General features: G+C 41.3%; 1 protein-coding gene across 1 annotated transcript in view; it reads right to left on the bottom strand.

The window, feature by feature from the left end:
• Positions 1-10,369, bottom strand: part of CLMN (calmin) — a 21,528-nt gene extending 11,159 nt beyond the window's left edge. Inside the window, exons 1-6 of the mRNA XM_009280959.1 lie at positions 10,279-10,369; positions 8,749-8,810; positions 6,054-6,149; positions 4,434-4,517; positions 1,581-1,673; positions 142-332 (exon numbers count right to left, since the gene is read on the bottom strand). Coding sequence (XP_009279234.1) covers positions 142-332; positions 1,581-1,673; positions 4,434-4,517; positions 6,054-6,149; positions 8,749-8,810; positions 10,279-10,369 — 617 coding nt within the window. The remainder of the gene's footprint in view (positions 1-141; positions 333-1,580; positions 1,674-4,433; positions 4,518-6,053; positions 6,150-8,748; positions 8,811-10,278) is intronic.
• Positions 10,370-15,137: the final 4,768 nt, after the last annotated feature.

Below are 15,137 nucleotides of genomic sequence, written 5' to 3' on the forward strand. Positions count from 1 at the left end.
GAGACCATGCGCCTGCAAACTTCGAAAGCAGAAGCCGCCACAGTGCACGGTAGTGCACACACGGGGCACGAGAAAGAAAAGTTTCAGCTTCAAAAGTGCAGGTGGCAAAACACGCTTTTCCACAAGGGTTTGTTAGCTTACTTTCTGGTTTTCCTCTGAACCCAGATTAAAAGGGCTCTGATGGCTTTCCGCTGATCCTTCACTGTAACGGACATGTTTCTTTCCACGCTGGGAGTGCTGGGGTGGGATGTGTCTGACTCGGGACCACTGGGCCCGGAGGACAGGCTGGAGGAGGAGGAGTTCCTGTTGAGGTTGCCTGTCAGCTCCTTAATCTGTAAAAAAAGGCAAAACACACAGTGCTGTGGTTTAACACCAGCTGCATGGAGAACTCAGCGCTTGTTTTCATACAAACTTTAAAGGTAACAGCGCCATAACTGAATTTTAAGAGGTAGTTATAGGCCTGTCCATTATAACTCTCAACTTGTATTGCACAGGCATGACAGCCACCAGCAGCCCAGCTGGCAACCCCAGGAAACAGACAGGGCAAGGTATCAGTTAAGGCTGAACTCAGCAAATTTGTATTAAACAAAAAGCAAAGAAACATGTCCTTGAAAGAAAGGTTAGTTTAACTGAAATCATTCTTTCTCTTCACAGGACTCACTTGAGTGAAATATTTTTAGTCAAGAAATCGTGACCTGCAGCAGCACTCCTGTCCTTGGTCAGCATTGATATTTGAGTCCAAATTATCCACTCTGCTGCTTTTAGGTCCCCCATGCCCTCTGCTGCGGGGGTGAGAGATTCTGGTCGCATCAGCTCTGCCTGTGAGAGAGGAGCTCAGCCAGGGAGAGAAACCCCAGTACAACTTCGAGATTATTTTTTAAACCTGTAGCCATTTTAGAAATGAGTCCAAGAGAATGAAAGAGCCTCAGTCGTATGAGAGTTGCAGAAACCCTCCCTCCATCTCTCTCTGTTCATTAGAATTTGGTAGTCTAGAAGGACGTTTTCAAAATACGTGCAGATTAGGGAGCAGTTTTAATCTAAGCCTGGGGCTAAATCAATTTTCAGGCTCAAATCAGTTTTATCAGTTCCAGGCCCTTCAAGATCTTTCATTTGGCCCTCTACATCAGTTGCGAATCTTTGCCATGTTGAGTAAGTCTCTGGAGATCAGTGATTCTACATGGAATTTCCCACCACATTGGACCAAATCCAGAAAAGGTTATTGAAAATAAACTGTGACCTGGAACCAAACCTGAGACACTGGTTCAGATCCAGGGAATCTGGAGCAGAACCCTGAGAAAGCACAGGAGAGAAGGGAAAGTAGTAATCTGAAGCTCTAATTCTGGTCTAAGTCAAATGAGGGTTTAAATTGTCTCCTATTTATACCAAAATGGGTCCAACGAAGTACAATGAAAGCAGCTGCAGGTATAAAATTAGTGTATGTTAAGAGGGAAAAGCTCAGGTTTAGCATGCTAATTATGTTCTTTAGGATTAAAAATCAATTTAAAAATCAGTATTCAGCTGGAATAGATTGATACCATGAAGATTGTTCACTTATGATTAAAGTATTCAAGTTTTATTACCTGAAAAAACAAGATTATATTCCATATTAGTCCAAGTACCAGAGAGGAATTTCCATCTGCTATTTCTGCTGCATCAATACTAACAAGCTTTACCTGTGGAAGAGATCATAAATTCAGAGCCGAATTCAAAGAAACAAGGTAAATGCAAAAAATGCACTAAGACTACTGGATATGTCCAGAACACTTCTGCCGCTGACGGGCCAGCCAAAAAGCAAGACTGACATCTTGTGTTAACGATAATTTGCCCTGATCACAACCACCCTGCTCATTGAACTCTTATCTCAAGCCCCCAGCATAGTTTGCAGAACAGAAGTAAGCCCAAGTTCTGCACCCTCAGGACCACAAGTGTTTCCTCCATACAAAAATGGAACAAGATGGTGCCCCCTCCAGTGGATCCTATGCTTAAAAAGTAGAGTCACTTCTCATACAAAAATTAAAATCCTAATGAGATCTGCTTACTTCTGTTTTGCTATGCATCTTCTTTCTCCTTGCTTATCTCACGTTACACAGCTTGTCACAGAGTTCTGATTAAATCAGTTAGCAAAGGATAGAGTTGCCTAATCCAAGCAAACTCGACTTTCCCACACTGAGGTTTCTTCCACCTGATAATACCAGGATGTTATTCTCTTAGACAACACAGACTTGGTTTTGGCAAAGGTCATGGAGGAGGGAGGAAGCAAGGAAGCTGTCAGTACTGCACATGGCACCCAGACTGAGTTAAAACCCAGCATACAGCCCATTTATCGCTTAGAAATCCTGTACACGATGAATCACTTCGCAGCGCTTTACCCTGCTGCCCCAGTTCCACAGAAGTGTATGCTGATGGGTTCCACCCACTGTGGTTTAATATCTAACCCTGAAGCTCTTGGTAGCCAAGGCATTTTGCCAACACTTTCATCACCACCCTTTACTAACCGGTTCAGTTAAACTGAAAAAAGGAAAGCAAAATAACTTTTTATCTAGTGGTTCGCACAACAGTTTTTAATCTTAGCAAGAAGACACCTCTAGCTGTCATATTTCAAGGCTCAGATTTCTTGCTAGCTCCAAGGTATTTGGCATGGGAAAACCTTTAAGACCTGGTACATTTTAATAGCAGTTTCTCCAAAATGGGGAAGAAGTGGCATTTGACATTAGACTGCTCTCAGCGTCAGCTCTGTCCTCTTACTGCTGCTTATGTTTGTCACCCAGCCCAGTAGAGAAACCCCGCTATAAGATACTGGCTGCTTACTCTTAAGGAAACAAGAAATCCATAGAAAAGTAGGTGTTTTAGCACTACTAATTAAAAGGCTGCCTGTGTCCAAGGCGTGTCTGGCTTTGCTCATTGAGTTTCTAGGTTGTCCCCTAGCAAGGTCCTGGCAACCAGACATGCTTCAGCTGCAGCTCTGCAATGTGTTGATATCAACAGAGAGAAAAAAATCTCATCTGCCAGTGGGCCTTCGCTGGATTTGGGTAGAAAGCATCAACTGGGGGACTGTTAAGAAATCTGAGAACTTGTGACGTATTTCTTAGCAGTTCTATACCAGGACATGTAGACATACACATTTAGGGCCAGAGCAGCCCCTACTGGTGGACTTTCCAAAAGGAGACTGGAACACCTGGAAGTTACTGGACAACTTCCTGAACTTTCACATCCTCTCCTGGGGAAGAAGGCAAAGGAGGTTAAACCTCCCACATCTGCCAGGTCATAAGAGATCCACTAAGGCCACACATCATGCCTGTTCCTGTGCTGGGGTTGCAGTGACTCTCGCGCATGACTACCACTGCTGCAGGACCTCTGGAGCAGGAGCCAAGCTCATTGCAGGGAAGCAGCAAAGTGACATCAGTTGCTGTTATGGCAGTCCATGCAAGGCAGGGGTTTGCCCCTATGCACACACCAGATCCCTCCTCACCCATAAAGTTTAAACCCTATAGAGTACTTGCACCCTGGAGTCAATAGGATCATCAATTACATTTCCTTCGCAGACGGTATAGTAGAGAAGTTGCAAAACTTTATTTCAGATACTAGATAAAAAGATCTTTCAGTACAGCAAGAATGCTGCAGTCCTTTATGGGACGTAGTCCAATATTAGTTTTCTCTTTCTGAAAGATCTGGGTATACCAGGTGTATGAGTTGTGATATGGCTTCGACTTCTCTTGACAGCATTACTTCTCAACACTTTTCAGGAGCAGAGAGTTCTCAAGACACAGGCCACATCCATAGGGCTTTGGAATAAAGCCCTAATGGGAGAAATCAAAAAAGAAAAAAAGGATTGAATCATTTCAAGCTACAGGGTCTAATCTTGCTTGGTCACTTACAACTTTAGGAAGTGATGTTGCAGTAGTGCCGCACTGACTATGAGGGAAGTTATATCCTTATAAGGTTTTGATTCCTGGAATTACGCATTTATGTCATGTTCCCAGATTTAATTTTCTCTTGCCTTTGACTCATGATCAGCTGCTGCAGCAGTTTACTACATAAATACATGATTTTTAATACTGAAAGTATTTCTGATGAAAGGAAGGAAAGTCATCTACCTTCACCATAACTGAAGTAATGCCACTAAGACGCAGTTCATAAAGATTACTTGCATTTCTTTTTATTTTCTTTTAATATTGGGTTCCTGATCCTTTAATCCTATTGAACTTTTACATTATAAAGTGAACAAATAATCCTTGTTTTAGACTCTGTAGGTGTTCTCGTTGTGCACTTTCATGTGGCTTTTCAGCCTTGCTGCTAAGGTAAGTCACGGTGCCTTTAAGCAGTACATTCCTCTTACGTACATGCACGGCATCAGACTAGTTACAGTTAGAACAATTACAATTTGCAACATACATCAAGAGGAGATATTAAGACCAGCCTTTGGAAATACTCACATTTCTGTCCTCCAAGAACTTAAGTGCTTTGGCTATGTTGTTCAAACGAAAAATGCGATGGGTTGAAGATTTGTATTCATGCATCTAGAAAAAATAAGAGCCATGCTGTTTTTAAAAATGGTGGAATTATTCACCATGTCATATAAAGCTTAAAAAACCTACAGATGCAGAGGCAAAACAAAGCTAAGGAAATCTACCTGTATCAAATTATTGCCATCTTTTCTGATCAGTAAAGTGCTTTAACTACATGATCTGCCCTTGCTGTAGCAAAACAGGGTTAGCAACCAGCTTTCCTGCTCTCCAGATGTTATCACTCTCTTGGACCTGCCACGTTGATTATTTATGTAATCACTCCCCAACCACGTTCAATCACAGGATCAAATTTACCTGAAAATTCGTAAGAATAGATTTTTTTTTTCCTTGAAATAAATTAAATGATCCTAATTAGGAAGTGTGAGCAGTTTTCATAGCAGGCGCAAGTAGGTGGGAGGTAGAAGCCTTCATTTTGGCAGAAATGAAACGGATTTGTTGCATGCCTGTCTCCCTGCAATTCCACTTTGGCACACTGTTTTTATCACGTGTGTGCAGGAACACCTAGCTGCCAGCGCAAGAAGTTTGGCCCGCTGACCTTACCTCCTTCCTTGCACTTCTCCCTGACCTCCTGGGGCATAGCCTAGGGTTTACCATGATGTGTTTCCCCCTTCAAGTCCTTTCCAGCCTGGCTCTCAATGCAATCTGTGTGAATGCACACAGAGACACCGCTGCTTCTGCTACAGCTCCCCAAAACTGCAAGAATATTAAAAAACAGGCAGTTCTGAATGTATGACCACAGTGGCCATTCATGCTGCAGTATGCAGATGGTTCAGTCACCACAGAGCATCACCAGGTGATTGCAAGTGCACCTGCCGTGGTGGAACGGCTGCAGAAAGAGGTCTCTCCTCTTATCCAAGTGTGATACCCACACAAGAAGAGAGTACTTGCTGACAAGATTGATGTAGAAAGAAAACATTAATGTCAATTGTAATTGGTCATTTATATTTGCACTGGCTGTTTCCATTTCTGGTATGTGGAACTTTATACAGCTCTTACAAAGAAAGGAGGAGAGAAAAAGGTTCTGATAAGTGAGACTTTGCCCTTCTGATTTAGACCGTATCAGTAAGAATAATGAAACCTGAGCCAGGATACCAGTACTAAACTCACAACTACACCAAGCATCAGCAGACCTATTGTCATAATGATCTTAGACAAAATAGAAACAGAATTTATGGATTAAAAAATAATACAGCAAATAGATCTTTTCTTGATAATGTGACTTCAGTGATCTCCAAACGGAATATGTGAGCATTAATGTATTAAAGCCTTAAAAAACCTGAGGGGTAAGAACATTTACACTGATCACACACCATTTACACCATAGTTATATATTTCCTTGAAATCTAAGTTACAACTCAGGACACCAGCCTGTAACATAAGGAAATTACAATGAAGTTGCTGAAATGCTTATTACTATACCAAAGACACGGGACCAAATTCACCCTTATTCCTTGGATGTCCATATGTTGTTGCTTGTAGCATACAGAGCTCCATACCTAAGGAGGTTTCTCCCTCTTGTATACATACCAGCTTTTGTCCTGACAGGACTTCCAGTAGCGCCATCAAGATTTTGCCATCTTGTATATCAATAAACAAGTCTTTCACTTTCAGAGGAGGCTTGCACTGTGAAGAAAAGAAACCAGGTATCTTCTAAAGCAGTACTACTTGGTATGTCATTGTGATTTCAGAGAGTAAGAAGGAGAATTTTACAAGCTAGAGATACTAGAAATAAATCTTAGCCTGCAGGAAGAAAGGGCTGACTTTTCTTCACATCAGTGGCAATTCTGTCCTAACAATGTCTGAGCTAAAACTGAGATACAGTACTCATGTAATTGAGATCAGACAAGGACTTATTCCAGATTTCCCATAACAGAATCTCATCCTAAACACTCTGCCTAGGAAGCAACCACCCAAGGGTTGGGTGCTGATCCCTCAGACTAAGACAAGTCCAGCAGAAGCAAATCCCACTTTATGCCCGAAATAAGCCCAAGATCCAGCCAGCCCGACGTCCTGTCTCTTTTGTAAGGTTTCTGGTGGTGCTATTCTGTTTCCCAGTATTTTCAAAGTGCTTTAAATAGCAACTTCTTGTATTGTGTCTCTCTCTTCTCAGCAAACTCCTCCAAAGGGAACCATCTCCTCACTTCACCAAGGTGTCTGATGATGTGTGCACTCTGAGGCACACAGCCAAGACAGCTCAGCCCTTAGGGGTAGTCTCAGCTGCAGCAATTACGCTCTGTTCAGATGTCACTCACTTATGTGTCCCTAAAGAGCCAAACCTTTTTATCTTTGGTTGGGCAATGCACTACTGTTTGATTAAGCACTGCTTCTGGCCAGCTGGGACCATACATTTTTGTTACTAGTCTTTAATCTAGCCAAGAGTACTAAACAATGCTCCATACTGAAAGAAAGAAAAGTATCATTCATTTCAAGATTAAATAACCTATCTGAAAGCCTCAAACCCAAACCTTTTTTATTCTTTCATTACTTAAGACAAGAACCACCAGAACTCGGAAGATGCAGACTATTCCCAACTATACCATGAGCAGCAGAGCCAGCTCCTCTCAAAAGATGACCCAAATGGGATGGTCTGCTCCAAAAGGGGACACGCCACACTGTAAGTTTCCTGAAGAAGTACAAGAAGACTTCACTGCTGCCCTTAAAAGAATGAAGTCACTCTGCAAGAGGTGCTTCTTTGAGGATAAAGGCAGAAGCCACCTTTGTGGTCCGGTGTCCTTGGGGAATCACCGGTAATTAGAGAGAGCTTTAGCAAAGCTCTCATTATTTACAGGGATATGTTTATTATGCCACTTCCAGGAAAAACATTAATATAGCAGCAGACTTTTGCCTGTTCTTCAGAAAAGCATTTTTCTTTGTTGAATCAGAGAGGAAAAAAATTTGTATGCACTCCAGAGAAAACAGTTCACCTGCCCACAAAGTTTCTAAGACTTCATATGCTTGGCACAGCAGAATTAACAGCACCCTACAGCCTTTTTCATGACCTAATTCCTTCTGTAAATCAAAGAACTTCTCCACAGTCATATGTTTGACAACCCTTTTTGACAACCTCCAAAATTGCAGTTATTTTAAAGCCCTAGAGCTTGATTCACAAAGGAATCACATAACACTGTCTTCGTTCTGAGAGACCTTTGGGAGCAATTGCTAGTCAAAACATTTCCAACTAGCCTTATTCTGATTTTCCAGTGAGATTTAAGAGGGTCCCTTTATTCCTTCAGCAACACTCACTGCAGAGCAGTGGACTTAAGCAACCATATATGTGATGCCTTTCTTCTAAAACCCCTTTGCTTTACTATGTCTGAAATGCAATCACTTTCCAAGAACTACAGGAGCTAGACTAAGAGTCAGCTTGTTGCCCAAACTTAGTCCAATCTGTACTTCACGAAATTTAGCCACAGATACTAAAAGCACTGTGAAGCCTAAATTCCAGTCCAAGCTAGGACTGTCGGTCTAGGTTAGGAAGCTGGTCTCATTCCTCGATCCTGCACTAAGCATTGCTGCTGCCTCAGTAATATTAAGAATTTTTTTTCTCCTTTCATCCCCAACAGCAGGAAAATCATTCTCTGGATGGCAGACTGCTCAGGAGAGTTAGTACTTATCTACTATCAATAAGAACAGTAAATTAGGTTTAATAGCCAAATTATGGTGTGATTAAGAAACAATTACATCTTAAAAATATGAAGTGTTGTCCAAAAATTAGTTCTTTAATGTAAGTGGATATGTAAAGATCCCATCATACAGCCCCCCCCAAAACATGACTGACAAGGAATTAACGTTTCCCATCTGCAGATCTGGGATGAAGCCGGGTTTTGAAGAACACCTGTCTTTGGCCATGATGCCTCAGATGTTCGAACTTCCAGTCCAGGGAAGAACACAGTCATCACCTCAGAGCAGCCCCAACCACATTTGATTTTATGTGGGTACGTTCTGTGGGAGAATTCTAGCCTCATGATAACAGTCAATAGCATTAAAAACTTAAATGCACCTGAGATGAACTAAAGCCAGCCAAGCATTCGTTGTGCCTGAAAAGCAATTTTCATTTACCCAGAAACTTGCTTTCACCTTCCCCTCATTCTCCTCCAAACCTCCCCATATGAACAGAAGTCAACTTTGTTTCCAAATTTTAACTACTTTAACATGAATTAACTGCAGTCTGTCTATGGTTGTGTCCTTGTATCTCAATATCAAGACTGTTTGTCAGTCTTACCTTTCCCAAATGTAGGTTTATCCATCTGGTAAAGGTCCTCTTCTGTACATTTTCCCGTTCCACTAGAAATATCAGAAACAAAAAACAGCACTTAAGGTTCCAGAAGAGGGAAAGCTGGTAGGAAATCTCCAAAACTGATGCACAAAAAAGTCAGAATTCACGAAAGCCCTATTAATAAAAAAAATATATTCCAAACCGGGAGATATAAGGTTGCGCTATGGTGTTTTATTAAATTTCTTTGCCCAGACATGAGCTATACACTCGTAGATACATTCTAAAGGACGTAGGAAGAAGTCTCTCTTAGTTTTGCAATCTTCAGTGTAGCTTTTGAGAGGTGAACATTTATGTGTTGTGCACAGCTCTCCAGTGATGTTAGACTCTGAGCAGGCAGCTTGACCCTTCTATGTCAATTTATAGGATTATTCCTCTGACACCCTCATGCAAATTGGGCTAGCATGGATTCCAATGTACTTATTTGCATGCAGAAGGAAACAGGACTGCATTAGCCAACACACCAATTTTTTCTTCATTCTTATGAATGGAAAAGCCTCATCAAATCTCATCTTCCCAGTCTCCTAAGTAGTGCATTTAAAATCAAAATTCCAAGCCCCTACATTGAAGAATCATTTTATTTATATTGCTCTAAGATGAGGAGTGCTTGTTCCTTGCCAGAAGTGCTGTATGCTAGGTGCTGTACAAACAGCTCTTGGGCCTGCTGAAGAGTTTTTAATCACATCTGCCATTTCCTGAATCCATTTCCATAGTGAACTACAGCAAAAGTGTAAGGGGAATCATATTACCGACCAACTTCCATTTACCTTCTAATATAAAAAAGCCATATATTTAATATAAATGAAGTAGACTGACAAAGTAATATTTCATTTTAGAGACAATTATTCTCAAGTGGTTCTCAAATTTCACTTGAATTAAGGAAATCTGGCAATTTATGAACAAAAAACATTAAAACTAGTTATGCTGTATTTCAATTTACTCATAGAGCATATCAAATATATTTTAAAACCATTTTGTTTTTCTTCAGCCCTACAAAAATAGCTAACCTATCTACTGGGAAATCACATTCTGTAAAAGTCTGGTTTGTTTTTATTGGTCAGACTAATTATAGGCTAAGTAGTAGCTTCCGTAAATCAAATTTTAATATTGTTCTTTTTGATCATTTTAACTGAAGGGTCAGCAGCCTCTAATCATATGTATAATTGTTTTCCTTATTTTGATGTATTGGAATAGAGCTTTCAGCATGAACTATATCTGTCACTGATGGCCATTCAGGCCTTTTAGGTCCTCTTATTCCTGTAAAAACTGATTTTATGTAAGATTGGTTAGAAAAAGTCATTACCCCTTAAGTGCTTTAGAAAACATGGAAAATGCCAAACTAATTATTGCTGTTGGCTTTTCTTTTAAAGTATCTTAGAAGAATGTGCACAGATTTGAAACAGCTCTCTACAAATGAAACTGTAAATTATATTAGAGTTCCAGAATATCTGTAAAAAACCCACAGCATTTACCACCTACAAATCTCAAAGTACAATAAACTAAGAGACGTGTCACATCTTTCTTGGGCTTCACTTTGTTCAGCACCTCGACCCCAGAACTGGCTTTCCATGCTCTCACACATCCATGGCTGAGCAGCAGAAGTGCTATGTGTCACCTAGGGTGTAACTTCCACGATCGATCTGTTAAAATTAACTTTTGAGGGTGGGTGGAGGTTACTGTTAAGCCAGATCTGTTCCCAGATACACTTCTTTTTGTTCAAATACATGTGTTGATGTAAAGGGGAAGGCAGAACGGGCGCAGGAGCTAGCGGCAGGCAACAGGGCCACCTCTTTCTTAAGCTTGTCTGAAACACTCAGGAATGCTCAGGTGGCCAGTGCCAGGTTTTGGGGAGGACAGGAGACCTTATCAAATGGGCTGGCCCTACAGACTTCCAATGTCGACCAAAATCAAAGAGGAAAACTGAAGGGTACAGAGAAGCAAAATTAATGTTTTCTGATTTCATCAGAGGCTTGGTTTCTTCGTTTCGGGTCCTGTTTCTCACCAGTCACTTTGGCAACCTTCATTTTCAGGGTAAATAAGGATGCAAAAGAGAGCTGTGTTTATTTACAGATCATCCATAAAACCGAGCACACGTTGGCTCCTAATTTTGCTGCAGAAATTCTGCCATTGATGCAAATTGGAGTTGTACATGTACCTGAAAGGATGGGCAAGCCAAGCTGGTATTACTGCTTCCAGAAGCTCACACACCCAGAAAAATCCAGGCACATTCAGGAAAGCACTTGCATATATACACAGGCTTCTGACACTACTCAGTGAATGTTTCTACAGCAAACAGACTCTCACCAGTAAGAACAACGACCCCAGAATGGACACTGTTTGATTCTGTAATAGTCTAAAGCAATAGTAACTGGACGGGGAAGAGGAAAGGGGAGGAAATGTGTTTATAAAATCCCTAAGGCAGACAGACCCCTAATGCAGTCCATATGCTCGCCGGTAAAGTTAATGGGAAAAGTTCAGCGCAGGTATTTACTGATGTGTGCCTTTAACTGTTATTCTTCTCCAGCTTTGTGGACCTCCCAGTTTCGGTACAACCCCTCTTCTCCACAACCTTTTCATTTGAGACGATTGTAGAGACTCTATAAACTTTATACAGTTTCTATAAATTAAAAGGAATCTTTTTTTCTCCTTCGCACCTACTATTGTATAAAAGTGAAGAAAATCATTCAAGTCTAAAGTTCCTATGCTGATGTATGTAGTTTACTGAAACTGCACTGGGTTTACTGGGCAGCTAGAGAGCAATAACACCATTATAAAATAATAATTACACACACCATATGGCTGGCCTGCACACAAATCCTATGCTGGAAAAGAAGGATGCCTGCTGTGAGGGCTGGATTCAAAGATGTAATGCTGGAAGGTAGTAAAAAGTTGGAAATTGCCCTTTTGGTTCAGCTCAGCTCAGACCCTGACATAAGAGCTAAAAAAGATAAAACGAAATTTTGACCACCACACAGAAGCTAGGTCTTCCATACTCTTCCAATAAGCTCAACTGCAACATGCTTTCACAGTAGGGTCTAAGATGTTGCAGAGACACCGTATTCATATCAAAGTACAGAGGTAAGGCACTGACAGGCATTAGCTGCAGTAATTTAGAGGGGAAAAAAACCTTACAGAAGGAAAAAGTGTACTGGTAGGATGATGAGCCTATTGTAACACGAGTTCTTTGCCCCACAACTGTGCTCTAGAGGACAGCAGAATTTGGCTCAGACACAATATCTGCATCCTAGTCAGTTTGCGAATAAATATTGACAAAGATATATATTCTGGTTTGTCAAATCTTATGGCAAAGGCAACTAATTTGCCACAGAGTAAAACTAAGCTAGTTCAAAAACCACTTTGGCAAATTCAAAGTTAAGCTGTTATGGACATGAGAGTTCGGCTGCTTCCCGTTGTGGCACTATTTCCTTCCCCACCAGCCTAGAAATTCTTCAGGCATTTACTGCTAATGCCATTTCTTCCTCCTTCAAATCTCCTCCAAGGTCACTACTATTGCAATACCTACAAGAAGCCAATCCCCTAGCAGTCTCTACGTTCAACAACAAATTGGAGATAGCAACTATTGATTTGCTTTTAAATACTATTTATTCTGTTGTTGCAGAACCAGTTATGAATAATCCTCTGAGGCACACCACCATGGGGCTGGGCACATGAAGGAACTATGAAATGTGAAAGCTGATTTGAGTGGAACACTTGTCAGCGTGTAATTACCTAGCTTGAGAAAACTGCTTGATTTGCATGTATGGATATTACTCCCAAAGCAAAGCAGAAAGTCACTTAAATTTGTTTCCAAAGCTATTAGCATTTCATCCAGGATTTCATCATCAGATGACATTAAAACCTTCACAACAGGCCAAGCTGGCTTTTAGATCCACTTGCAACTTACCTTCAAGACATCTTGTTAACTACCACTTTTATAACATGCACAAAAGCCAACTTCCCCATTTCTTCCACAGGTTATAACCCCTATAGATATAAGATATACCTGTTATTAACGTTAAGCAAGTTTTCAAGACAGAACTGGTGGTCTTGGCCACCTAACTGTGAAAGAGGATGCTTTGACTGCCCTTGGCTTCAGAGGCAATAACTTGCCAGGAGAATCATCCCATATCCACTTCATCAGTAACCGATGGCCACCACAGAACCAGCTCATGACCTGTATGGCTCTGGAGGTATCTAAGCATCTGCCAAAGTCTTAGACCAGGAGGAAATGGCACTTCTTATTAAACAACAAAAATATATGGGCAAATGTATGATATTCCAATACTACAGCCTAACTCCAAAATGAAGCATGTGGTTCAGACACCCTGAGACTTGGGAAATGCAAATTCCTCTCCTTCCGCCTTCCTCACCCCAAAACCCCAGCTCATACAGCCAAGCAATCAATCAGTCTCTAACAAACACACATTGAAAAATCTACTTTTGAACTACCCGAGCTCCAGGCCACTAAATAAAATGAGAACTGGATTTTAAACTGGGCTTCACAGTGTTCCTACACTGTGACTCAGCCTAGGTATTTCTGATTATTAGTCATCATACTATCAAGTTTGAATACTGTTTTCTCTGCAACTTAATGTTCATGAAGGAAGCCAGAGTGACATCTTAGAAAATTGATTTTACCTAAAATTGCTCATTTGCTGCCCATAATGTTCCAAGTTTGTGCTACTATGTCTCAAATACTGAAGAGTGCATTTCCAGACATGAAAGCCCATGTTTTTACACATCATGACAAGGCTGCCAGCAATACCATTAGCTAAAGAGAACTTTTTAGATCCTTGTTTTAATTAGGTGGTTTTATCTTTGCATTGACCCAGACTGATGGCACTGAGTAGCCAGGCTGAATTTTGGTGTCAAACCAGCAAAAAGAGGGTGATGTCTGACTAAGACCTGCCTCAATAAGCTTCTGTATACAGTGCAGCTGGGACACATGAATCCTAGCATGCTCTTCTACCTTTTTTTGCCTATATAGATGCAAGTAATTGCATATGCCATATGGGCAAAGAAAGGCCATGCCATTAGTTACAATAAGCCGTCAGACATTAGATACAGGGCTGTCCTGGTTTTGGTAGGAATAGAGTTAATTTCCTTCCTAGTAGCTGGTACAGTGCTGTGTTTTGGATTTAGGGTGAGAACAATGTTGATAACACAGCGATGTTTTAGTTGTTGCTGGGTAGTGCTTACACTAGTCAAGGACTTTTCAGCTTCCCATGCTCTACCGACTGAGAGGGCTGCAGGTGCGCAAGAAGCTGGGAGGGGGCACAGCCAGGACAGCTGACCCAAACTGGCCAAAGGGATATTCCGTACCATGTGACGTCATGCTCAGTATATACAGCTGGGGGAAGAAGAAGGAAAAGGGGGGATGTTCGGAGTGATGGCGTTTGTCTTCCCAAGTAACCGTTACGCGTGATGGAGCCCTGCTTTCCTGGAGATGGCTGAACACCTGCCTGCCCATGGGAAGTAGTGAATGAATGCCTTGTTTTGCTTTGCTTGCGTGTGTGGCTTTTTCTTTACCTATTAAACTGTCTTTGTCTCAACCCACAAGTTTTCTCACTTTTACCCTTCCGATTCTCTCCCCCATCCCACTGGGGGGGAGTGAGCAAGCGGCTGCTGTGTGGGGCTTAGTTGCCAGCTGAGGTTAAGCCACAACAAGGACGTTGATGTTAGGTACAGGATATCAACAGCTGTAAGGAAGCACAGATCCTTGTCCAGGAGACCTTTTACTGTTCAAACACAACACGAGGGACAAAGTTCAGATGCAAAGAGAAAAAACAGGGCACATGCAAACAACACATCTGACATGAGAAGGGTGATTAGAGGTGAGCTGTAACAAAAAAAAAAAGAAGGGGTGAGAAGGGGAGACTGGGTGGGGGCTAGCAACTGACAGCAAAATAAATGGAGAGTTTAAGACAGAATGTGTAAAGTAGGGCAGGGAAAAGTGCAATTAAATTTCCTAATTTTGCTTCATCTCAACCCAGAGTTACATTAAACACATCGAACTATGAACCCTCAGAGACTTCATCTCTATTATATATTTTTACAAGAGGCTGAAAAAATAGCTCACAACATAAGACAACACGTAGGAAAACACATTCCTCTCAAGTCTATATGGTGCAGTCCAGCTATGCTGCTTAGTGAGTACTCAGTACTTACAAGAAAATCTCCATATTCATAGGAGCGTGAATTTTAATGGCGTAATCAAAGTATAAGGAATAATTTTCTCCAAATTGCCCACAAAATTCGTTGTATAAGCTTCTGAATTCCCAGGAAATGTGTATTTTCCTTGTGCTTAAGAAAGCCCCAAACAGCTTAGAAGATTATTG

This window comes from Aptenodytes forsteri, unplaced genomic scaffold, assembly GCF_000699145.1.
Source record: "Aptenodytes forsteri isolate BGI_AS27 unplaced genomic scaffold, ASM69914v1 Scaffold193, whole genome shotgun sequence".
NCBI classification, from domain to species: domain Eukaryota; kingdom Metazoa; phylum Chordata; class Aves; order Sphenisciformes; family Spheniscidae; genus Aptenodytes; species Aptenodytes forsteri.